Raw genomic sequence first — 27202 nt, 5'->3', positions numbered from 1 at the left:
AACCACCACCCTCCCATTTTCCAATTTAATGGGCATATTGTCACAACACTAGGAGTCAAATCCTCTCCTAGACTTAAAAGGATGTATGCCTTCATAGATTGCTAGCAAAAGGGACAGAATATCTGAATGGGCCAAATGTGCAGGGTACACTTATGGGCAGCTTTCTGTTTACAAGTAGAAAGCATGACTAAACAGTTGAACTTTGTGGTAATCCCAAAGGTATTGGGGAGATGGGGAGGTGTCAAAAGCAAGAAAGCCTATTTCAAATCCTGATTCTAACTCCCCCTTCAGAGAGCTGTATACACTTGAGCCACAGAACTCAGTTTTGGTTTGGGGGTTGTTTTTTTGGGGGGGGGTGGATTCCAGGGTTTGAACTTGGGCACTGGACCATCTCCAGCTCTATTTTGTATTTTATTTAGAGACAGGGTCTCACTGAGTTGCTTAGCGCCTCACTTTTGCTAAGCAAAGCTTTGAACTCATGATCCTCCTGCCTCAGCCTTCCAAGCCGCTGGGATTACAGGTGTGTGCCACCTTGCCCAGCAGAGAACTCAGTTATATGAATAAAATTTATAGTATTTGTTCCATGTGTATTTTATCTTAATAATTAAGATTTTATGAAGGTCAATACTATAGCTTCTTTATCTTTGCATACACAATTTAGAGAATAAGAGCAAAAATGAATGCAAAAATCTCATGACTTATATTCCTTGCCTTTCATTTTCACTATTCCTAGTTCTAATTCTCATGGTTTTGTGGCCAGTATGATACATCACCTCCTTCTCTTCACCAACTCTGCAAAAGTCCTTTTCCAGGCCTCAGGCCTACGTAGAAAATATTGTGACTTACTGAGCAGTGCCAGTGCCTAGAGGAACTAAGGTAGTTACAAAAACTGCTAACCCCACATAAGAAAAGGACAAAAAAAGAGTAGGTTAGGCCCAGTGTGGAAGAGGGGTATATCCTCTGCCAGAATTCAGACAGGGGCAGCAATTTTATGTGAAAATAATAATAATATGAATATGGATATCTAAAAAAACTAAGGGAGACGGGCCAGTATCATGTGCCCCTCCCATTTCCTCAGGCTCCTCACCTACCTTTCTCAAACTTAATTCACCATCCAAGATTCCAGCATTTCTAACAAAAGGCACTGGAAGCACCAGAGCACACAGTGTGGAAGTTCTCTACCTGCCTTATTTTAGCAATTCCTTCTGCTCAGTGGGAAATATATACTGGGTTTTAGAAACTAATAAACTGAAATATAGGAAGTAAAGAGATTTGCCAGTGACCATTACTTAAATCATAGAAGAACCAAAATAAAGTTCAAAAGAACTCTCTTCTAGTATTCTGCTCAAAGTGTTCAATTTAAGAATCCTTTATCAAAAAGAGAGATGTTAGCTGGGCACATTGGTGTATGCCTATAATTCCGGAGACTCAGGAGTCTGAGGCAAGAGGATTGCACGTACAAGGCCAACCTTAGCAATTTAGTGAATCAGTAAGCAACTTAGTGAAACGTGGTCTCAAAAGGGCTAGGAATGTAGCTCAATGATGGTAGAACACCCCTGAGTTAAGTCTTCAATAACCTCCTCCCCCAAAAAAGAGAGATGTTGCTATTTGAAGAAAGCCATCTATCCTAATGGGTTTGGAGACTTAGTTAGTTTTAATCACTGCCTTCCAGTGCGATGAAACTGAATAGTGATCTGTTAAGTTCAATCATCCTGAGTAATCAATTGAAATTTGATTATGCCTGCTTTCATTATTCTTATTTGGAAATTTTTATAGAAGCATACATACTCTTGAAACATCATAAAGATCTAAATCATAAAGTCAAGTTTATTTTCTAATATAAAACAGCTTGAACACCTGTAGCGACTTAGAATGATATTGCATTATGTTGTATCTGATAAGATTCCTTTAAAAGAGAATGATGCTGTTTTCTAAAGTATTACATGACCTACCAATGATAAGTAAATAGTGTAGTATAGTCATCTTTCTCTTATTAGCTTCTTGGAAATAAACTGACATGTAAGTGTTTGCCTTTGGGGGGAAAAGACAGCTCATGTTTGATGGATGAGAGAGTGAATGCAGGGGTGAGTTCCATCACCATCTCGCACAGCTTTCCTTTCATCCCACACTCAGTCGCAACCCTTACTCAATGCCACAGAATCTCTACTGTCCCCAGTAATGTGATGTGGTTTAGAATGGTACTGAATCAAGCACAAATCCTCCAAAAGCTTCCCTATAGCTCAGATGTCCTATTTCTCTCCCCATCTTACCAGCACTGCCATACATAACTAGATTGACTGGATGCAAGCCTTGCTTCCCCTGCTGCCTGCCTTTCCTCGGGCAGGAGGTAGAAGTAAGCCATGCAGTAGGCCCAAGGCCAAAAGCAGAATGGAGAAGGCCTGACTCAGGGCCAGACTGGCTACCCACCCCAGGATGATTGAGAGGTGACTAGAGGTGCTGCTGAACTGAAAATGCCAGAGAGTCTCAGGAGACCCAGCAAGAGAAATAGAAAAGAAAGGAAAGAATTGTCTAGTGGGAGAATGTTGCTGGGGCAGGAGATCTGACTGGTAGTCTTAAATTCACCACGCGCTCTTATGAGTTCCCCTGATTTAACTGTTTTCCTTTCTTTCTTGAAAAACAACCCCTGTTGCCTGCTTGCCTCCTAGGGATGGATGTTAACATGGTATTGAGTAACCAGTTCTTTGAGCTTTTTGAAACTAGGGAAATGGAAAGAATCATTAAGATGGAAATGATTGACTCGAGGAGCCCAAAAATCTCCCCAAAACCATCTCTGTGAATGCTCTGTCAACTTAATGCCCTGCCTGGCCTAAGCACTGATCCCCAACCCTATCCTTACCAACCTTCCTAGGTTCCCCATCAACATACACATTCCAGTTATTGTCATCCTCACCAAATCACCAAGACATCAGCTTCAAGCCATTGTTAGTCGCTAATCTACTTAATTGACATGATAAAGCAAGTAGTTCCTAGAAATGGGGGGAAAAAAATATCTAGAAAAGAAAAATCAGTAGACTGAGATTGCAAAGGGTTTTGAAGTTTATTTTAGGCACTTGCAATTTGATTCTTGTAATTCTTTTGGGGTAAAAATAATATCTGATCTAGACTAATTGTTCTGGAATTGTTTCTTCATGACACAAAAGGGCGAGTTTTCCCTTTATTCTGATGGACACTTTCTTTACAGAAAGCCCTCTGTAGTATTATGGGAAATGAAAGCAATAAATAAGACCTGAGTTTTGTGCTTCATAGTATTTACAGTCTAATAAAGACTGTGTGTTTGTGTGTATGTGTATACAAAGACACATAAATAAACATATATGCATTTACATACATGCATACACTTACTGAGAATTGAGAGGTAGTTATACAATTTCTTTAAAATATGAGCATCATATACTCTTGTCAAGATCCCACCCCCAAACCTTAACAGAAGCCTCTTTCCATATCTTGAACCACTGCCTTATTTCTACCACTGTACCAAGCCCACTCCTCCTTTATAACTCTGTATTCTCCTTAGTAAGCCTTCTATAAATCTCTCTGCACCATCTTTTTCTACCATACTCTCTCATCCCTGATGTTTTGTGGGTTATATGTTTTCAGTGCACATGTCATCTGCTTCAACTAGTAGCATTTAGATAAAGTAATTAACAGCCTGCAAAAGCAATCTAAAACCTCCTGATTTGAGATTGCAATCAAAATCACACCAACTGAAGTAGCAAGAGAGCCTAGTTTCCCGAATGAACTAATTGGTCTGTCTTAGTAGTTAAAAGAGAGTTCTAAATATACCTCAAGTTTCCTTCCTGCCTTCCCAATGTTGAATACCAAAAAGGAGTCCACTGACATGACATTTCTTTTCTGTTGCTCCAGGATTCTTCTTCAGCCAGATGATTCCTTACAGATCTTGGCACCAGTGGAAGCTGATGTGGGTTTCTATACTTGCAATGCCACAAATGCCCTAGGATATGACTCTGTCTCCATTGCCGTCACATTAGCAGGTAACCTGGCAATCCCCATTCAGTTCTGTTTAGAAGACTTCATTGAGTGAGTGCCTATAATAATGTCACACAGGCCCTGGGACATATAGATAAATGTGTCCCTACCCTCAGGGAGTTTCTAGTCCATAATCATAATAGGACTGAAATGTGAGGTGGAATGAAGTGGGTGCTGTAACTGACAACCAAAGAGCGTGCAGAGACAGACAGTTCCTCCCAGCTGGAGTTGGGGTGGGTAGAATTTTGATAAGCAGAAAACATTCTGGACAGAAAGAAAAACATGAGCAATAGTGATGTGTGCAAGTATATAGCATGTCAGGGAATGTGGAGTGTGAACTATGATTGTTAAATGCTGTTTGTGGATCCTGTCATTTCTCCTTGTTCAAAATAGACTTTGAAACCTACAGGTTACTGGAATTCTGTGGTCATGGCTTAGAGCAGGAATGTTGTTCCAGAGACCTTCTCTCTGATTCTGCTTTGCTTCAACCTCTGGGCCTAATGCACCTGCCAACACTTAGTCTTTATCAGTAGAGGTTAAACAAAACATTCTTCACGCAGGAACTAAGAAACACTGCAGCTCAATACAGTGATCCCAAGGCTGGGGTCTCGGAGTAATGTACTTTTATAAAATTTCTTTACATGGGACAAATCCATGCCTTTGAAACTGAAAGAGACTTTAAATACCAGATGGGCCAATGCCTTCATTTCTCAGAGGCCAGGCAATCTGAGGTCACACAGCTGCCCAGCTAGAGTGGGGACAAGAAGGGAGCAGAGGTCCCCTAAAGCCAGCCTATTGTTCTCTCCACTGCCTTACTGATCCTATCAAAATAGGATCCTTTCTCTTAGAACTGGGCCATAAAGTCCTTGTGGCAGTGTGTCGCATGTGTTTGTATTTATTCTTTTCAATTGCTGCTCCCATCAGATGATTCAGTAGATGCTAGAAAAGCCAACATCACCCTACACTGACCTCATCCGTCCGTGCTGGGATTATGTTGTCACACTGTACTCCCATCACACATGCTACTCCCTTGCATATCTGTTTAGCAACAGTATTTCTGCCCCCATGACCTAAGGCTGATCTGGGAAGGGACCTTTAGCAGGCGGCTTTTCGAGGAAGATGAAAGTCAACAGTGAAGAAGGCAAGCTAGGGGGCTCTGGGGCGGATTAAAGACTGATATTATTAATGCCTGTTTTTCTGTGGATAAAACATTTGCTTTCCTTCTAATGTATTCCAGTTGCAATCTTTATTCTCCTCTTTATACAGAGTCCAGATGCTCAGCACTAATTTTGTTAAACCTCTTCTGCCATCCACCCTCCACCCTCCCACCTGCCTTAGCAAGGGCACTGCTGACATCCTTCCAATTGCTGGCAAATAGTGGCCTTGCAGAATTAACTCTCTTGTTTATAGTCATCCAGATACGGTTCATCTCTGTCATAGACTAAATACCCTTTGTTCACCCGAATTTAATACGATTAATGGGAACCTGTCTGGAATCAAGCAAGGCAATTGTAACATCAGGCTTGTCTTCAGCTCTTTGAAGAAGAGCTATTGAAGCTGCCAACAGGTTCAAAGCCAGGGAAGAGAAACAGAGCGGCCAAAGAGGCACCAGGGAAGGGGAGGAAAGGAGCTGGCTGATGAGGTATGACCATAAACAACACACCCAAGACTTAGGGAGCTGTGTCCCTGGATTTCAGCTGCTGGGATTTGTTCGGGTCTGCTGGCAAATCTGTCCAGTGGTGCCTCTCAAAGGAAAGCTCAGAATGCAGGCCTTAAGATCAGGTTTGCGCCTTTATCAAGGATTATCTTCCACACCTGCACGATGTTTACACTCACAGTGGGAGGTAACTCACCAGTTACTGTTCTGAGCATACCCTCGGCCAAGTATTGTGGGACGTATAGAAATACATACAACCTGAATTCTGTGTTCTGGGATGCTTGCAGACTAGTCAATACAGTCAATGGACACGTGATTACCCAACATTAAAAAATCACTACAGTTTGCTTTAAATATATGCATCAAGATCCTGCTCAGTATACACGATAGAACCTAAATATAAATTTCTGAATTTGATTACCAGTTAGACTGCTTATTAGTTTTGTGATCTTGAACAGAGTGCATAACCTTGTTGTGTCTCCAATCTCATCTGTAAAAATGAAAATACAATTTTACAGGGTTGCTGTGAGGTTAAAGAAGAGTGTAGCTATGAAAAAGTGCTAGCCAGTCACATCATTCATAATAAATGTAGTTTCCCATTCTTTCCCTACCTCTTCTAGAATGAAACACACATTAAAAGCAGTTTGAAGATGTGAGAAACATTAGTCCAAATCTGCTTCCATGTATTTTGCAGTTTAAACCTTAAAACTGATGTATTCCAAATATAGACTTAGTTTTCTTGCAGTCAGATCCTCATAGTCAATCTCAATTCTGCTGTACTTTTAAAGGAATCACTGAGCTTTTGCCTGGACTTTATTATAAATATAGGCCAAAAAGAATAAAAGTATTTTGGAGGCTCAAGATAATCAGGTGTCCCCATGATTTCATAAGGAAAGTATGGACTTCTGCCTTGTCAGTGCACCTGTCAGGGATGTTTGTTAATGATGATTCACAAGAGCAGGCATAGCATGGCACCTGTGAGCTCTGGAGCCTCAGGATCCAGGTTTGAATCATGGGTCTGTCACTTCCTAAGCTGCAAAACCCTGAGCAACTTCTTTAAACTTAACTTAGATTCTTCATCTGTTAAATGTACCAGAATCAGAGAGATCTTATGGAGACTGAATGTACTCATTCACATAAAATGCTTAGACTTGTGCCTGATGTGTAGCAAGTGTTCGATATCCTTTGGATATTAATTATTAGGATAATGCATAAAGCCAAAGTCGACTTATTTTATAGTAGGAGAGACCCAAATGCTTCAGAGCAACTTTCTCTCCATGTCCCAGTGGCCTCTGGGGAAGCTGACTTAGCCATCTGGAAAGTGCTTGGCACACTTGGATTCAGAGCAAGGGAGTTGACTTATGATGAGGAATATTTCACAAGGGCCACAGGGAGAGAGGCCTCATGAACTCTCACTGGCCACAGCAAAACCTTTCTCATTGTGTTTGCCCATCATGACTCTCAGTCTCATTTTACTTCCAGCACTTCCTTTCTATACAATTTAACTTTAAACACAAAAATACTATTTTATTTAAACACAAAAATACTATATTTAGTTTCAGACACACTAACTCCATCAAACCTGTCTTGCTCTGCATTATTTGGGCCTGCAAAATATTGTCCCTTTAGTACCTTTGGCTTCTCTCCAAATGGTGTCCACGATATATTCTAAGTTTCAGATTCGAGACACCCTACAAGTGATGGCCAATGTTTCTTTATCTACTTCCCTTGTACAGCCCAGGAAATGCACAGCCATGTGGACCCTGTGGCACACACTTCCTCTGTCCTGAGTTTACTTAAGTGAATGCCTGTTTTACTGCTCAGAGTGTAGCTGAGATGGCCTACAGTGGAGGGAAGGATTGCAGGGCAGGAATTATGAGAATGTCACCAATATGTCACAGACCTAACATTCTGAGTATGGATTATTGTGTCCAGGTTTAAACCTGGCCAGGTAAAGAGGTGTTTCTGAGGTATACAGAGATTGGAGCGCCACCTTAGCCAGTCATATTTAGCACTCCGCCACGTTCTTTGCTCAGAAACCTTCCAAATCTGAATGGCATAGGCAGTGTTTTGAAGGAAAGCAGTAGTTTCCTGGTAAATTGCTTCAGCCTGGATCAGAGGTTAGCTCCACTTACCAGTGCAGACAAGGGCCTCTCCAGGTGTAGACTACTGATGAAGTCATAGCCAAAAGGGAAATACTTTTCAGTCGTAACTGATTTTATAAGATCACAAAAGAGATACTGTAAGGCCTGCCTGACATCATCAATGGAAAATGAAAAGAAGATGAGGGCTGAGTGTATCTTTCATTGAAAGGAGAGAACACAGATGAGCTCATCTGAATTTTTCACAGGAAGGGAAAGAGAAAAGATTTCTCCTTTCCTGGCATGTTTTTCTGTGTGTGTGTGTGTGTGTGTGTGTGTGTGTGTGTGGTGTGAGTTGAATAGTTGACATATATTGCGACTAAAAAAGAGATCAGAGAAACCTCATTGGGAAAATAAAAATAAAAAGGTTTTGGTTTTTTTTAATTTTTTCTATCTGCCGCTCTCCATCACGATTTAGTAACTACAATAAAAGAAACCATTGTAAGCTTTTCATAATGTAATTCATTTCAAATTGGCATCTCTGAATTTTTCATCCAGCAGTTCTATTAACCAGAGGTCGGTTTTCTTCATAGAGGGCTAGTTTCAGAGAGGGCCTTGGCACCAGCGACAAAGGCTGACAAAAGAAAATTTGTTCCAGTGCATTAGATCAAAGGGAAACATAGGTTTGATTATGTTCCTGATGTCACTCTGAGCCGGGTGGTAATCACCATTGATGGAATGAAGCTACCATCCAGGAAACCTCATTATCTGACATGATACTGAGTAGCCAAAAGCCCTTACGTTTTCCTCAAGTACAGAACTGTGCAGTGTCTACCAATGACCCCAAGCATTTAGAGAACTTGCATAAAATCGATAAGAATAGAGCAGGAAAATCAAACTTACTCAGCTCCCCAGTGGACTGGAGGACGTGAAAGAGTACAAATGGCCCAAGCAAACCCCTCTCACTCCCAGAAAAGAAGCTCCTACATCTATCCAAGGGGATGCAGAGAGGCTGTGTGTTCAGATGGGAAGTGGGATGTGTGCCCTGGTTAGTGGTTCCTAGGAGAGGCTGTAGCATCATGTGATGGTACTAAGCATGGGGCCCTGGTCTAGAACTCCACACAGAACACGCAGAAGAAATCATGACACAAACACTTGCTGCCTTGTTCTCCTGGGGGGTCATCTACTTCAACTGAATAATTATAAGAGGTCGTGGCAGAAACCTGAGTAACCTGACACAGCGGCACCAGAAAAGAGAGAGAGAGAGAGAGACACACACACACACATACACACACACACACACACCAGGTATTCACATATCTATAAAAGTCCTGCAATCTGGGAATGTTCAGGAATAAGCTAAGCCCTACTCACTTCTTTAGGTCCTAAGGGTCCTGCAGTAGTTACTCTGAAGACACATCAACTAAACAGAATTTCAAATAAATTCTAACAACTCCTCATTTTTTGTGCAAGATAATCAGTACTCACAATGTTCACCCTCCAATACCAAGAAAATGTTAAATCCATCAAACCCTTTTTGCTCAGTTTTAACCTACCTTAAAACTGTTTTTCCATCTGTTTTAACATGTAATTTGCATATCATAAAATTTGCCCATTGTGAGTGTGTCAAAGATTTATTTAGCAAATTTATATAACTTCATGAGCATACTACACTCTAGTGTTTTTAACAGCTTCACTGAGTATAATGTATGTACCTTACAACTCCCCTACTTAGAGAACACAATTCAGTTGCTTCTAGTATATTCAGGGTTGCACATCTATTCGTCACCACACTCAACTTTAGAACACATTGTTATTATCCCCAAAACAAATGCTATACAGCTTAGTCATAACTCCCCAGTAGCATCCTACATCCCCCAGCCCTAGGCAGCCACTAATATACCAGTATCTTTATAAATCTTCCAATTCTGAACATTTCATACAACTGGGATCATATAATACATGGTTCTTTGCTACTGACTTATTTCCCTTAATATAATAATAATAATGTTTTTAAGATTCATCCATGTTGTAGCTTGTATGCTATAATCCTTCTTTTGGAATAACATTTCTTTTTAGGGTAGAATAATGGTCCATCTATGGATGTAGCATCTTTTATTCATCTCTTCATTAGGTGATAGAAACTTCAGTTGTTTTCTACTTTTTGGTTATGAGTAATGCTTCTATAAAGATTCATGTACAAGTTTTGTGTAGACATATGCTTCATTTCTCTTTGGTATATGTACCTAAGAGTAGAATTACTCAGTTGTGTGGTACATTCATGTTTATCTTTTTAAGAAACTGCTTAATTCTTCCAAAGTAGAGGCACCATTTTACATTTCTATCAGCAATGGGTAAGGGGCCCAGTGTCTACCTCCTTACCAACTCTTACTATCTATTGCTTTTGTTACCACTGTCTTCATGATTGTGAAGTGATTTTCATGGTGACTTCTAACTTACATTTCCATAATGGCTAGTGATGTGGAACATCTTTTCACATGGTCATTTATATATCTTCATTGTCTTGATAACTTTGGTGACCTAGACAGTGTATATGGTCTGTGTATTAGTTTTCTATCGCACCATAACAAATTACCACATACTTAGGCTTAAAATAATATAAATATATTATGTTACTTTTCTGTATATCAGAAGACTGGTACTGGATGAAATCAAAGATGTGGACTGGCTACATTCCTTTCTGAAGGCTATCATGGAGAATCCTTTTCCTACTCATTCAAGTTGTTGGCAAAATTTATTTCCCTGCAACCTTTTCTTGCTGGCTGTAAACTAAGTGCCATTCCCAGCTTCTGGACACCACTGAATTCTTTGGCTCTTGGTCCCTTTCCTTCATCTTAAGTCAGTAGTGGTAGATTGAGTCCTTCTCATGTTCCCTCTTCTGACACATTCTTGTTCTCCCTCTTCTGATTAAAAGAGCACAAGTGATAAGACTGAGCCCTATAGATACCTGAGGATAATATCCCTATTTTTAATTCAACTGATTAGCAACCTTAATTTCATCCGTAACTTTAATTCCCTTCCAGCATGTCATAGGTTCCAGGATTAGGAAGGATATGGACATCTTTGCAAGATGTCGACCTGTCATACCCTGTCAGAAGGATATAGTTCATTTTAATATCACTGCTGCCAAAAAAAAAAAAATAGAAATCAACGTTGCTAGAGCTTCCAGTTTTTCTAGAGAAGCCAAAACCAAAAACATTCTTAAAACAACACATACCTTTTTTTAATTTTATATTTTTAACTGAACCCAACCAATTCAAAATGTTTTTTTAAAAAAAATTTGGTATAAACTATGTCTATACTCTGAACAAAGCCTGGAGCCTACTGGCACCCTATAGAACTTCCACTTTCTATATCTCTACTTATATATCACTCTTCATTTCTCAGAGATCTTTTAAGTATTACTGAAGTATAATCTCAATTTATTCAATTAGATTACACCAAATAAAACCATGCAATGGTTTGGATGGAAGAAAAACATTTATTTTTTACTATTACTAAAAAAGGAAACTTACTATAGTAATAAATAAGATTCTAAAATAAATAATAAGATTCTAGGGAAAGTATTGGCCTCATTACCAAATTTAGGAGAAGATTCAGAACTATAACCCTGTTTCCTGATTGTAAACAGAAAAGTTTAAATAGTTGCACTCTTGGGGTCTCTTTTAGACCTAAGAGTTCTATGAATCTCTTGCATACAAAGGACAACCATACCACCCACCACAACCAGCTATAAACTCCCCTTACCTGAAATTCTAACATTGGAAATTGGCTCTGTTTATCATTTGGGAAATAGAAGCCTAGATAACAAAAGAAAACTACAGCTTTTAGAGAAAAGTCTTGGAAAAAGAACAGATGAAAGGAGAAGTTCTCTGAGGACCCAAGTTAATAGAGTTGACTGAAAACTCAAATGCTAACTCCAAAGACAGAAAATGGAAGTGAAAGAGACTTTCCAAGAAAGGTAGCAGGACAACAAGGAGTTAAGTCCTGAGCTACTCAATGTGAATCAGACCATTATTCCAGACTATCATCCATGACAAAGCAACACTTGTTAAAATTGCCAAGTAGCAAGATTCTGAAAAATTTCTGGCCAGCAAGGAATGGTAATTGGACTTCCATAAGCAGTGCCTATGATTATTAACCGCAGGTGTATAAGCTGTTGTTGATAACAGCTGATCTTGGTTCCTTCACCTAACTCATGAGTCTTAAATTCTTCAACTGAGAATTCTCATTTCAGGAAATTATTGGAGGCTTAATTTTAGTGATTCTTGCAAAAGACCTGTGAAGGCTGCAGTGGAAACTGAGGCTGGCATTTTTAAGACAGGACTTTAACATACTCATTCATTACAAGTTGGTAATAATCCATTGGTTAAGTCTGGAGTAAACATAATTTGCTTAATTTCAGGTGTTGAAAGTATGTGAGATAGTATAATACTTTGTTGCTCTGTGCCAAAATTCTGCTGTATACTCAATATTTTAATTATAAGGCCCCACTATCTTCTTCACCTTTCTCTTGAATTGAGATTTGAGTCTGCCGGGACATCATGGCTGTCTTCACGAATGGTCTCACAGGGGTCACCAGAGAGGCAGCATCTGTAGGTTCAGCGCTTCTCTGGAAATGGGGATTCTTTGACACCTCCAACATGGCCTGCAACATGTGACTCCCAAGCTCTTGACATTGTTCAGGTACTGATGCCAATCTAGGGAGAATCCATCATGTTTAAATTGATTCTTTGAATTATATTGAAACCCTTAGCATGCTTCGAAATAGAAGCTGTCTAGTTCCTTCTCTCTATACAATGATGGAGTCCAGACTCCTGACTCTTGACATGCAGGCTATCACTTCTCATGCCTGTATCTACTGCAGGCACCACTAGTTCATTGTGCATTTTTGGCTGCTCATTCCTGATGCACAAAACCCAAAATTCATATCCAAACAGCACTTTAGAAAGATTTTACCCATTACTAGATTTGGTTTCATATCTCCGACTGACTTGCCATTTGGCCTTTCTGGAGCTCTCGGTCTCCAAACCTTTCCTGCAGTCCTTGTTTCTATCATTGCTCATTTTCCAAGTCATCTGCAATAAGTCTCTCTTCTTGAGAATGAACACACATGCACACTTCCTGGCCCAGGTGCCTCTAAATGAACAGCGAGAGCCTGAAATCTTTGAAGTGTAATTTACTTTTGATGGCAAAGGATGGGGAAATCATTTTCAAAAGACATTTGTGACACATAATGTTAGAAGACTGAAAGAAGACTCATTTGATTCATTCAGTAAGTCAACAAATATAATCGGCACTTGCCAACAGTTATAACAAACAAACCTATAAATATATGATAGCTAATAGAGTTGATTTCTTGCTCACATAAAAATCTAAACCAGAGATTTGCACAAGAGCATTTTTGTAGTTTGGGCCAAAAAGTGGCAGCTCTCCACTTCTGTTCTTATTGAATCTGTTAGAACTCAGTCCTGTGCTTCTGTCTAACTGCACAGAGGCTGGGAAATCATCTAGCTGTGTAGCCAGGAAGAAGAGAAAAAGGCCTTGGTTGATAGCAACTCAGTCTCTAATGTAACTTTAAAAAGGAAGGCAGAGTGTCATTGCAAACAGTTTCTACTAGTGGAGGCCTGGAACTCAGCACTGAGGGGAAAAAAAAAAAAAAAAGTTACTTACAATGCTCTCTGCCCTTGGCTTCACTTAAAAAAACAAACCTTCCATCTCTTCTGGCTCCTCTCTCAGTCACCTTTATACGGGGCCAAACAGATTTTCAAGCACATATGTTCATATTTTTTTCCCAATGGATTTAATTTGTACCGGAATTACACATAAGGGAAAGTGGCCTGAGCTGGAGCCCAGCCCATGCAAAGGAATATGTTCTGAGCCTTAACTCCCAGGGCCGCCCATCTGTCCCTGCCTGTGTCCAGAGGGCCTTGTTCCTCAGGAGCAGGGCAGGCCTGGTTTGTACGTCCCTCTGTTCTAATGGGATCATGAGTTCACAGTCCTTCCTGGGCACACTTCACATCCGTGGATGCTGACACACATCTCAGGTTTACCCTTCATGCAGAGGTTGGCCTTGCACACCTGTGAGGCCCCAAATCCCCGTTTTTACTTCTAGCAAGAACTTCAGTCCAAAAGCCAAGGGGTATGCTGTGGTCTGGAGGAGCTGAGCAAAAAGGATTCTCCCAATGCTTCTTTTTCTGTGCCTGACTCTCTTAGAGGAGTTGATTCCTCACACTAGGCCTGACGAATTGAAATGTTTGCCTTTATTTCCATTTTTTACATTTTTCTTAAATTGATGCAGATGTAAAAATTGGCCAATTCTCCTTCTGTGGATAGCTCTCATCCAACTAGAAAATGAGTAATTTTACAGATTAAGTGAAGGAATAATCTGTCAACCCTATCAATATTCCATGAATTATCACAGATTTGATCTGTAGCCCTATGCCAACTTGCTAAAACTGAATGGCTGCTCGCAGCATGTCTGTGACACGGATCTCTAAGGAGCACTCTTGCTTCAGGGACTCTGCCATGGTGACTTCACTCCCACAGCACTTCTTCTGTTTTGCCTACTCTGAATGACTTTTTGGTACAGGGTACCAAGACCATTTTTTAGCGTTCTCTTAGCACCAACACATCATTTATCATTTCACTCCTTTTCTACCTCCTTACTTTTTTTTCTGCTTAATTAAGTTCTGTAATTAAACTAGTTCTTGTTCATATCGACAATCACACACATATGTGCTGGTGTCCCATGGCAGCCCCCACACAGCTGTTCTCCATGGCCAAGTGATCATGTGACCTAAAATGGGCCGATGTTGATATTTATTTTTTCAGCTGAATGTTAAATTAAGAGTTCTGACTTGAAGGAGAATTCTAATAGAGAACTAGTGATGTCTCAAAAGAAATCCCTTGTCAGGAAGCACAAGAACCAGTTAAATAAAATTGAGATAGAGCCCATGCACAGAACAGTAACCAGGCCGTGTATGGGCATCACCCAGGAACTTGTGCCAAATAGAGATGATTGCAGATTTCACCCCCCACCTGAGATTCAGATGTAGTAGATCTAGATTGAAACCGAAAAATACATATAAATATTTTTCTAAAAGGCGTGAGGAGATTGACTGGAAGCATTGTTTCATTATAGAGTTTTGTTGATTGTAAATACCTGAGTAATCTCATGCTTTGTCCTAATAATGGCTCTTGAGAAGGGCATAGGAACATAGAAGAAGTGGGCTGTGCTAACCACGACACCTCTACTGACAGGAAAAAAAGTCCATTACTTTTCAGCAAAAGCGCAACATAATTAATTAAGGGCTGGATTTAATTCAGGGACATTTGTATTTTATAGCTATACACTTGCAGCTATAAAAACCACCTTTATTATTAAAATTCCTGTAGGAAAAATAACTTGGTAATTGTGAGTCTAAAACTCTGGTCCCTAACCTCATTTCCCCATTGGCGCAGTTGTTTTTACAACACAGTGAGGCAACTCCTGTGTTGGAGTAGGACAGGTTATGTTTTTAACAAGTGCCCTGGGGATTCAGAGGCAGCCAGTCTGCAGACAAGGATTTGGGACCCCCTGTAGCAAGCACTGGCCTTTAGGTCAAATATCTGGTGTCCAGTTTAGGCTGATTATTTGCCAGCTCCATGGTTTTGGACAAACAATGGAGACTTTCTGAGCCTAAGTTCCTCATCTATATAAAAGATAGTGATGTTTTAACTGACTCTCCTCAGCATTGCAATGGGGGGGGGGGTCCAGAAAATGCCCATCACACACCATACGTGTTTTTTTTTTTTTTTTAATTCATCAAGGACCTACTATGTTCCAGGACTAGGCAGGAGTGAAAAAGATAATGAAATCTCTTTGCTTTTATGGAGATTACATGATGAGGAACAGTAGAAGAGGGGGGTGTAGAGGACACACAGGGACATTTCTGATACCTATAGACTTGTCAAAATGTAAGTTGTCATTGAGATACATCTGTGCACCTGAAGGGGAGTAAGTGGGTGCATGCATTAAGTGGAGCAATTGGGAAGAGTCTTACCTAGAGATATTACTTGCACAGAGATCTGAATGCTAGAAGAAGAGAGCCATATGGACATCCGTAGGTGGAGAGTGTCAGAGAGGGAACAGCCAGGGGAAACAAGTAGCTGGATTAGAGAAGAGGAGGATGGCTGGAGTGCTGGGGCACAGTGGCTCACAGGGAGTGTGGTCTCAGTGAGATGGGGGGGGCAGGTTGCAGGGCTTATTGTGTAAGGAATAGTTAGTTGATCATAAAAAGGAACTAAAAATTTTATGGCACTGGAAAGCACTGGAAAATTGAGACAGGAAAAGCAATGTGACGTGATTCATGTTTTAGAGAGATCACTCTGGCTGTCACAGGAAAAGTCTATAGTGAGGCAAGAATTGGAGCAAGGAGACCAGGAAGGCCATGCAGTTGTCCAGGTAGAGTTGAAGGCAGCATAAGTTACAGCCCAGAGATGCAGCTTAGATTTAGTGTAGATTTGAAGGTAGAGCTGAGTAGCTTCCAAAGAGCAGAGAGGGAAGGTAAGTATGCCAACAGAAATTCAGTGCTATTCCATCTGCCTTCTCCTGTTATTGCCCTGCATTTATTTGTAATGCAGAAACATCATAGTGGTACTGAATTACTCATCCTCACTTCACAGCATACATAATCTCAGATGTACGGAAGATGGGCAGAGTAAGGGAACAGGCCCCACACAGCCCCATAGACATGGGGAGCCCATGCACACCCCCCATGAGCACTCTTATGCAAGTTTCCATTCTTAAACACAGTTCCGGTGAGCTTGGTGTCCTACATCTGCAGGGAAATCAAAAATGGGAGAGGAGGATAAAGAGGGACAGCTTCTAACAGGAGGTTATGTGACCACAAAAGAGGACTAAAGGAAGAATACATGAGGAGACAGCAAAAAGTATAAAAAGCAGGTGTAAGACTCCAAATCGCATTTCTAAATTAAGGTTTCCTCCACATTTAACGAGGGCAGAGAAGAGTGAATACCGTTGTAGAATGTCCTGCCTATAAAATCGTTAAAACAAAATTAAATCCACTTGACTTACAAAAGATTAGGCTTGAGGTATATGAAATGATCTCATGTGGACCCTTATTTCCCCAAGGTGCTCAGTAAATGAATCTTTTCATTGTATTTTATGGTACTGTACATGAAGTGCTGTATTTTCTACTCAGCTGATAAAAGCCCATTAAAATGTAATGTGCACTGAATTTCTACTTCCGGGAAGATGGCCTAGATGGCTTAGTTGAACTTTTCCCTATTCTTCCCATTAATGACAACTAAAACCCCTGATCATTACATATGGAACACACATAAGAAGACTGTAAAGTGGAGAGAAGAAAGCTGATTGGTCAGAGACACTAGAAACTAAGGAACAGCTCACACAACTCACTAATTGCAAATTCGTTGAGCTCTATTTTTGGCTCAAATATCCCAAACTTGGAGCTGAAGAAGCTGACTACCAGAAAATGCCAATGTGTACTGGAAAGCCCTGACTAAAAGCTCCCTGTTTCCAACTAAAGGACCAGGAAAGGGGCAGCATAGCCGGACAGAAAATGCTTAGAAAATACTGGTCTTCTCTGGCCAAGCACCAGGGAAAACACTGAGACCCACCACCACATACCAGCAAAGGCTGAGTAGGGAGCCTCAACCTCCCTCTTAGACAGACTGAAACAGGAACCCCCAGAGGATGGGGGCAGGGAGGGCAAAGATGCTCCTTCCCACCAAGGCACACTGCTTGTGGCAGGTGAAGTGTATAGCCTCTCTGGCAAATGATTCAGCAGTTTCTAAAAACACTGACCAGGTAATTGCCATTTGACCTAGAAATTCCTAGGCATTTATGCCAGAGAAATAAAGACCTGTTCCCACAGATACCTATCCCAAAATGTTTAAGCAGCTTTATTAAACCTGGAAACAACCCAGATGTCCTTCAGCAAATGAATGGTAACAAACTGCCATGGACTACGACTCAGCAATAAAAAGGAACAAAACATTGGTACATAAACCATGACATCATGTTAGACCTGGGTGAACCTCCAGAGAACTTTTCTGACTGAAAAAAATCCAGTCACAATAAGTTACATACACAAATTATACATGATTTCATTTATATAACCCTCTTGAAATGATAAAATTATGGAAATAGAAACTCTACTAATGCATGCCAAAGAATTAAAGAGGGATTGGAGATATCATGAGGGATCATTTGTAGTGATGGACATACTCTATAATATAACCTTACTGATGCAATATTGATATTATAATATTATACTCTGGTTTTGTAAGATGTTCCTGTTAGGGGAAGCTGGACAGTGGGCACAGGATTGATTGCTCTGCATTATTTCTTTTTTTTTTTCTTTTACTATTTCTTTAAATGTTGTATTCTAATTTGTTATATGTGACAGCAGAATGCATTACAATTCATATTACGCATATACAGCACAATTTTTCATATCTCTGGTTGTATATCAAGTATGTTTACAGCATTTGTGTCTTCATACATGTACTCAGGGTAATGATGTCCATCTCATTCCACCATCTTTTTTACCCCCATGTCCCCTCCCTTCACCTCCTTCCCCTTTGCCCTCTCTAGAGTTCATCTGATCTTCCCATTCTCCCCCTCCCAACCCCATTATGAATAAGCCTCCTTATATCATAGAAAACATTCAGCATTTGGTTTTTTGGGATTGGCTAACTTCACTTAGCATTATGTTCTCCAACTCCATCCATTTACTGCAAGTGCCATGATTTTATTCTCCTTTATTGCTGAGTAAGATCCCATTGTTTTCTTTTAATAATATTAGTAATATTCCATTTTCTTTATCCATCCAGCTATTGAAGGATATCTAGGTTTGTTCCACAGTTTAGCTATTGTGAATTGTGCTGCAATAAACATTAATGTATTGGAGAAAAGATGGTGCTTGGAAAACCATATGCAATAAAATGAAATTAAACCCCTATCTCTCACCATGCACAAAAGTCAACTCAAAGTGGATCAAGGACCTAGGAATTAAACCAGAGACCCTGCATCTAATGAAAAAAAAGTAGACCCAAATCTCCATCACATCAGATTAGACCCCTAATTCCTTAATAAGTCTCCTATAGCACAAAAATTAAGATCAAGAATTAATAAATGGGATGGATTCAGACTAAAAATCTGCTTCTCTGCAAAAGAAATAATCAGTGATGTGAATAGACAGCCTACAGAATGGGAGCAAATTTTTACCACACTTACATCAGATACAGCACTAATCTCTAGAGTATATAAAGAACCCAAAAAGCTAAATACCAATAAAGAAAAAAGAAACCCAATCAATAAATGGACCAAGGAACTGAACAGACACTTCTCAAAAGGTGATATACAATCAATCAACAAATATATGAAAAAATGTTCATCATCTCTAGCAATTAGAGAAATGCAAATCACAACTACTCCAGTCAGAATGGCAGCTATTAAGAATACAAATAATAGTAAGTGTTGGCAAGGATGTGGGGAGAAAGGCACATTCACACATTGCTGGTGGGACTGCAAATTGGTGCAGCCAATATGGAAAGCACTATGGAGATTCCTTGGAAATCTGGGATTGGAACCACCTTTTGGCCCAGCTGTCCCTCTCCTCGGTCTATATCCAAAGGACTTAAAAACAGCATACTACAGGGACACAGCCCTGCATTATTTCTTATAACTAAATGTGATTTGACAATTTTCTCAAAAAAATTTAAAAACTAAACCCTAAAAGTGTAATCTCCAGAGTCACTTATTAATTTAATGATTAAAATGCATCAATCATCCCAATTGGTGTACCGTGCTCTGTCTTCAGACTCTTCAATCCTTGCTTTTTCTGAGAGCTCTGGGGAAGGCAGGTCAGTGGGTGGGTAGACAATTTGTCTTGTGCAGAGACAATTTTCATTGGTTTTCCTGTGTTTCAACAAAATGCCCCACAGCCATAGCTGTCAAGTGACACTTCACGCTCTTTCCCATCTTCAGGAAAGCCGCTAGTGAAAACATCGCGAATGACCGTGGTCAACACAGAGAAGCCTGCAGTCACTGTGGACGTAGGAAGCACCGTCAAAACAGTGCAGGGAGCGAATGTGACAATTAATTGCCAAGTCGCAGGTGAGAAATTCATTCCTGTGCTAAATCATTCAAATTAATGGTGCCTTGGGGAAGGTTTGGAGGGTACAAAGACAAATTAGTCACAAATCCTGCTCTGGGGACTCAATGCTGGTAGGAACACTGAAGCAGGACCCTCAGTTACTCAGAAAGTGCAAAGTGCTATGGATGTTGACAGGAGGGAAGAACATTCTGTATGGGACAGATGAGTTAAAAGAGACTGTAGGGGTTTTTATTAATATTATTTTAACAGATATATCATATTTTATATGTTTATGGGGTACAACTTGATGCTTATAGTGCAAGGTAATTAAATCAGGCTAAGTAACACGTTCATCAGTTTGTTTCCCTATTGTTTAAGGTGTTTTGGTTTTGCTTTTTACTCTTCCATACTGATAGAATGTGAATGTGCGTGCAAAGATGAGGGAAAAGGGTTCCGAGCAGACCGTCCCTGGCCCTTAGGAAGCCTCCAGGTTATGCAGGCACACAAGAGCTTTAGTCAGGGTGGAGCCCAGAGTGCAGCCGTGGTGTGGAGGCAAGGTGGGCAGCGCCCGGGAGACCATGAATGCCTGGCCAGGGAGTCCTGAGAAAGGCAGAGTGACTCGGAGGCCTCTGATGGATTGAGAAAGGAGACTAGGACAGAGGGGCAAGGTAAGAGTGAGAGAGGACCTACTGAAGAGACGAAATGCCTGTTTGCTGATCTCTCCAGTAAAGATCACATGAGCATGAGAGAAGAGAGAGGAGGTCACAGCAAAAGGAAACCGGAGCTTACTCAAATCAGAAGTGGGCAGGAGTCGCTGAAGACAGCAGTGTGTCAGGAATTGTGATGCAGGCATTCCTCTCCAGAAGGCCTTGCAGAGGCCACTCAGGACCAGGAAGTCACAGGGCAGTGAGCAGTAGGGTACAGAAGGGTGGAGATTGTGAGTAGTCCATCCCACAGTGGAATGGAGTCAGGAAAGTCTCTTGTGCCAGGAGCAGCTCCAGTATCCCCGTCACTCTGCTCCTCGGCTATGCCCCACTGGCCACCCATACCCAAATTCAAGCTCCCCAGTTACGTCCTGTCACTGAGTGTCAAGCAGTGACATGCCCTGCTCTGGGGGTTTCTTCATCTTAGATCTCATCCCCATCACCTACCTCCAATTGTAATTTGCAATGCTAGAAAACCCATTTTATAGTAAGTAGGAGGAAGATCTTACTCTGAGATATGTTGTTTCCAAAGAATGGCCAGGTCTGATTTTCTCTGAACTGTCCCAGGAGCTTTAACATATCTGAATCAGACATCTATCTTTGTAGCTGTGTATTAGTGCTTTGTAAAGCTTCCCTTGGCCTGTGCATTCAGCCTCCTCAGCAAAGCTTCTAGAACCAAATCCTTGCAGGTCTTGTATTCCCAGGTGGGGATTAAGACAAAGTCAGTGACAGGGCTTCCCATGAATGAGCTGCCCCCCTGCAGGTATGTGTTGTACCTACAGAGCAATCATACCCACCTGACCCCTGGGACAGGCACCTCCAAGACGAACACTGTCCTGAGATATGAGGGTCCTTGTGTGTCTCTTTCTGATTGCTGGGGTTGTAAAAGTATCAGAAAGGAACAAGGAGCAAAACAAGGAACTGGAAATTTGAAGGAGATTGAGAGAATCAGACCCCAGGTGAGGAGGTATTTCCTCGGGGAGCCTAGAACATTAAAAGAAGCTTTGACCCATTCTTGCATTCTACCTGAGGACCCATCCCCTGGATTTCATCCAGAGACTCAGTTGGTGACCCAGAGCCCAGGTAATTGTTTACAGTTTTTGCCTAACTATGATATCATAGTATTTATTATTATTATTATTGATAAAATGATCCTGATTAACTAAAAATAAATCTTTGTGTTTCTGTCATTTTGCTTGTTGTTTCGACAAGATAATTGTTCAAAGCGGGTGGGAAGGAGCCTGCTTTTGGTTACACAGTGAACTTGCTGGACAAGGAGATCCTCCTGGAGCTGAGTCTCCAGTCACAACCCGGACAGTGCTGCTAAATGCCAAATGGCAGAAGGAGCTACTTTCACTTTCCTGCTGTAATTGGCTTTTATGGTCCTCTCTCTATATTTGATCCTCTCTACCAGGGGCTTAGGGACCTCCCATCTGGCTGGGTAAAATTCTCTAAGCCCCAGCAACATTTCCCAGTAACTGACAATGAACTAGCTTGAGAATGAGCAAGCCAGGCCTGGTTTTGGGCAGGGAAGGGACTCCATAAGGGCCTGCTTACAGGCTTCATGTCAGATTTACTTGTGTTCTTCCTTGGTGGTTTTTCATTGGAATATCTGATCCAGGTTAGATTGGGTATCTTTTAATCCCAGGAGACATGGATGAAAATGGTAGAACTTTCAGGAAGCTCACTGGAAGAAGAAAAGTTAATAAATCCACAATTATAAAACAATGTGATATGTATATACAGTTGTTGCTTTCTTATGAAATATTGAAGCAATGCAGAAAACAGAAAAATAAAGGGTCATAAAGGAAAGAAAATAACTTGTTCAAAGTCCCACTGGCCAGACTCAGCCACAGAGGACTTTGAAGCATATATCCTTAATTTTTACATTTCATCCACTTCCTTTTCACACAATAATTAACACTGTCTGTGTCATGAGCCTAATTTTAATGGATATATAATAATCTAAGAATATTGCATAATCCACCTAGACTGACTCATGTCCTCATATCTTTGCATTGTTAGCAATTTTTCATTAAACATCATTCTGCACACATATTGTGCTCTCAACTTGTTAAATACATTTCAGCAATTCTTTCCAACCCTCAAGCATAAAAAGCATTAAGCAACGAGTATGGTGGGAGGACAGCGCATTCCTGTCATTCAGAACAGCATGCACAAAAGGCCTGAGGCAGAAAGAGAATGCTGCATTTTAAAAAGTGAAATATGGCTGGTGTAAAAAATATGACTGATAGTCTGGAAGGCTGAGAGCAAAAGGAGTGTATGAGGCTGGGAAGTAGGGGCCAGCAAGGGCCAGGTCTTTCATCGATTATGGTACCATTTAGGTTTTTATCCAAAGAGTGAAGGATACTTTCGAAGGATTTAAGAGATAAGATTAACAGGACTAGTGGTGGAGACATAAATGGTTCAGGAGCCAATTATTAGGTGGTGTATTAGTTAGAGGAAGTTAGACTGTGGAATCCTACAGTGCATTTGGGGTCACTGATTCAGAGGGCTCTGTTATCTTGAACATAAGCCCGGGAGATTATCTCTATCCTGTGAATCAGAGAGGGGAAAAACAGTAGAGGATGGTTGGGCAGGTTTTCAAGGGCCACACCTGGAAGTAGCACTCATTCCTACTTTTCACTTTCCTTAGACATGTGGTAACTACATGGGATGCCAGAAAATGTATCCATACTGGGTACTCAGGAAACAGAAGAAAACTGGTTTGTGAATGGCTATTAGCATCTGCCAGTCAGACTGGAGAATTGTGAAAGGCCAAAACCTTTCCAGGCTGCCATAGTTCTGTAAAATAATTGCCAAAGCTGACATCTGAATTACTTTCTCTTTTCTTGCACCAAGTCACCCTCTCTCCATCAAAGAAATTTCTAGAACTTACCATGTAAAAGTACACCTTGGGATGCCCCACCTCAAGATCCTGACAAGCTGCCATAATACGAGCAGCTTTCCAAATATAACAAATGGTCCAGTTAGCAAGAATATCCTGTCGGGGATATTTAAAAAAAAAAAAAAGATATTATAGCATCACGCTTCCTGGCAGCTTAGTGGAGATTAAAGGCACTAATCCTCATAATTGTATCCAGTTACAACCCATTCTGACGAGACCCATTTATTGATCCTTTCAAGCAACAGGGAGAACATTGTGTTGTTGGTAAGATATGCCACAAGGGGAGAAAGCAAACACACGTTCTTTTGGTTTCCCTTTTTTTTTAAGACACAAATAATACCAGGGAATCCAGTGTGGAGCCAGGCCAAGTCACTGGTCTACAGCTTTGAACTTTGTTTTATGATGGAGTGCATTTTCTACCATTTTAAAGGTGTTTCTTTCTATAGAGTGTACTGTCACCTTACAATTTAGGTGAGGGTTAAAAAAAGAAAAGAAAGGAAAAAAAATCTCTAGGACCTGACCATGTTTTCCAGCAAAAGAAAACCAAGAAAGCCAATGCTTATGGATTCGGGAACCCTCCTTCCTAACAAAAATATTATTGTTACAATGACAGGAGAAAGACTAATTTTGAAGTCAAAAAGTGTTTCAGAATGTCATAGTTCAGAAATAAGAACACAGAAGTTTAGATATTCTCTAAAGAGGCTGTCTGGTGTCATGGCGGGATGTGCTGTAACCTGCTGAGATGGGGATTCTCAAAGGCATCTCCATTTGGACCCATGCTGCCATTGTGGGTTTGGATGGGCAATAGGAGGGCAGAGACTCTGCCCCCGTCTAATTACTCAGAGATCCAAACTAACGTGACTTTAATCCCTTTGAGCCCTAGTTTTCTCATCTATAAATGTAGTTAATAATATAGTACCTGCTTCATGGGATTGTTGTCTATAATTTGGCTTACAGCAAATGTTTAATAGATATTACTTCTCCCCACAGTGTGCAGGTTATTTTTCCATAGCTCAGCAAACTTGGTACCTCAAGGGAGTCTGAACATTAATATTAGGCAAGCATATTTAATACCTTTTCACAGGATTCTGTGGCACATCCAAGGCATAGTGAAGTTTCCTAAAATGTCATTGTCACTTTGTCACCTTTCCTCCCTCTTTTCCTCTTCCCCCTCCTTTTCTTCTCCCCCCCCCACCCCATCTCTCATGGGGGGTGGGATATACTGGGGATTGAACCCAAGGGCACTCTACATTTTAACTCCATCCCTGGCCCTTTTTATTTGGAGACAGGGCGGCCCTCAACTTGTTCTCCTCCTTCTTTCTCTTCTTTCCAAGTCACTGGGATGACAGGAGTGGGCCCCTGCCCCCAGCTCATCATATCAGCTCTTAAAGAGAAAAAGGGAAATGAGCTCCATGATGCCTCGGTTGCTTTTTCTCTTTCTTTATTCTGTGTTCACAATGTCAGCCAAATGTTTCCAAATGTCTTTTAAGTGGCATTCTCTGCCTAAGGTCCACAGTCCCTGGCAGGAAGCCCCCAAAATGTGGCACCGGCACCAGTCCATTAGCAAACACGTGATGCAGGTCTGTGCTCCAGTGAATCTGGGAGAGGTTTGCTAATGAAGACCCTGGGATGCCTGTCACTGTGTGGTTCCAGTTTTATAGAAACTGCAGGCTCCTTCCTTGTATCCTTTTCTATCCTGAACATTTTCATTTCTGCCGTGAATATCCTTGCTCTTCCTCCAGAAGAGGAACATACTTAGCCTTGTCATCTCAAGACAAATTTTATAGGTTCATGAGGCAAAGGGTAGTACAGAGAAGGGAAAAGTCACACAATCAGTTCCTAAGGAAGCTGAGAAGCAGCTCCCAGGCCCTTCTCCATCCCTGGGTTCCCTGGCTCCTTCCCCTCTCCCTCCTCCCTCCATCTCATTTGTTCTCATTTTCTCTCTCCCCTGCATCTCTCAACCTCTGGCTACCCTGCAGGGGCCCAGGCTCAAACCCAAAGAGTACTGAACAGCCCTCAGTCTCCTTCGGGATGCTTCAATGTCACACCTAGAGGGAGCTGTGGCGGATGCCTGTGGAGACCCTCACTCCTGCCCTGCGGGGAGGAGTTCACCTTGTGTTGAGAAAACTAGAGGCTCATTTCATCCAGTTCTCTACTCTGCCTACTTGCTCTAGAATTGTCTTAAGGGACTGTGTGCCTGCTGCCCACAGCCCTCCTCAAAAAAGGATGTCAGCAGGAAGTGCTACACCTGAGAAATTCAAGGGAAAGAAGATGAATATGAATGATATGTAGGACCCCACTTCCCCCTGTGCTTTCAGGAGAGAAATAACTGGAACTCTTTCTTTTGACCTACTTTTCAGAGGCTTTCTACTAAATACTGTGGATTTTTTTTTTTCAATGTAAAAATCTGAGCTCAAGGTCCAGAGTCCAAGCTGGCATGGTCAGGCATCATGATGCTCTTGCTCTCCCTAGTGGTGCTACATTGAAAAATCAGCTTTTCTGCCCCTCATGTAGGCATCTTTAGAGATGATGCCCCTCTCACACAAGTCAGCACCAAGCATCACATCATTTAGGCTGAATTAGTGTGTGTCTCTCCTTGATGTGATGACCTGCACTATCTAAGTCTCCACCCCTTTTCATTAGCCCTGCCTCTCTTCTTCCAACCAGTTTCAAGGACAAGTAACAGGTACACAGGTAACTACTTGAAGACTTCAGTATCCCCAATAGTCATCTGGCCAGTGAAGGCAACACTGCCCTTTGCCCCAGTGGCAAAGTCCAGTCCAACTCAGAGAAAGTGCTGGACTAAAGGTCTGCCTTTTGGGTTTTTCTTGGCATTGACCCCATTTTCCAGGACTTGACATTCTAAACATGCTCTGGAGACTTGCCCAAGAGTTCTAGGAGTAAACTTCATGAACTGGATCAGAAAGCTGGATGATGTAAGGGATGAAGCTTTCGTCTCCTGGGAGACCTGTGAATCGATGCCATAGACTTTCAGTGTCTCTGTTCACTCAGAGCCCAGCCTCTTACAGAACCTCCCTCAAGGACCATCCAGGAAGACTTACCTTCAACAGGGGCCTGTGTACCAGCTCATCCACCACAGGGAGACTTCCCAAGGAGTTTAGGCTGTTCCAAGAACAGCCTGACTTCCAAAGACAGGCAGCCATCCCACAGCAGCACAGCCTCCCAGCTCTCACAGACCACAGACATGGGTTGTGGTGGGGAACAGACCTCTCCTTTGGACTATTTCCTGTGGTGCCACTGGTGCCCCATCTCTGTTCTCTCATTCTGAGACTATATAGGCTTCTGTGTTCATCACCTCCCTGTCACTATAACAAAGCATCTGCAGTAATCAACTTATGAAGACAAAAATTATTATTTTAGCTTATAGTTCTGGAAGTACTAGTCCATGATCAGTTGGCCTTGTTGCTTTGGACCTATGGCAAGGCAGCACACCATGGTGGGAGCATGCGGCAGAGCTAAACCCATTCACTTCATGACCAGGAAACAGAAAAGAATGAGGAGAGGGCTGAGGTCCCCCTCCAGTGACTACAGACCTCCCCCTAAGCCTCACTTCTTAAATAGGACCACTCTGGGGACAAGCCTTTGATACATTGCCCTTTGGAGAGTAGTCAAGATCCAAACTATAGCAGCTTCCAAAAATGCAAGCATGGTTTGTTCACAGAGTGTCAGCTCTA

At 41.4% G+C, this 27202-nt stretch overlaps 1 protein-coding gene across 3 annotated transcripts in view; it reads left to right on the top strand.

Annotated features, from left to right (window-relative positions):
* The window catches only part of LOC308639887 (ADAMTS-like protein 1), a 384577-nt gene that overhangs the window by 293557 nt on the left and 63818 nt on the right, over positions 1 to 27202 (top strand). For all 3 annotated transcript variants that reach the window (XM_081278265.1, XM_081278264.1, XM_081278263.1), the window contains 2 exons: positions 3886 to 4013; positions 19787 to 19915. In XM_081278265.1, the coding sequence (XP_081134391.1) occupies positions 3886 to 4013; positions 19787 to 19915 (257 nt within the window). The remainder of the gene's footprint in view (positions 1 to 3885; positions 4014 to 19786; positions 19916 to 27202) is intronic.

This window comes from Spermophilus citellus, assembly GCF_964194105.1.
Source record: "Spermophilus citellus genome assembly, chromosome: 2".
Lineage (NCBI taxonomy): Eukaryota > Metazoa > Chordata > Mammalia > Rodentia > Sciuridae > Spermophilus > Spermophilus citellus.
Note: the sequence above shows the minus strand (reverse complement) of the source record. Positions and strands in the feature narration are given on the sequence as shown.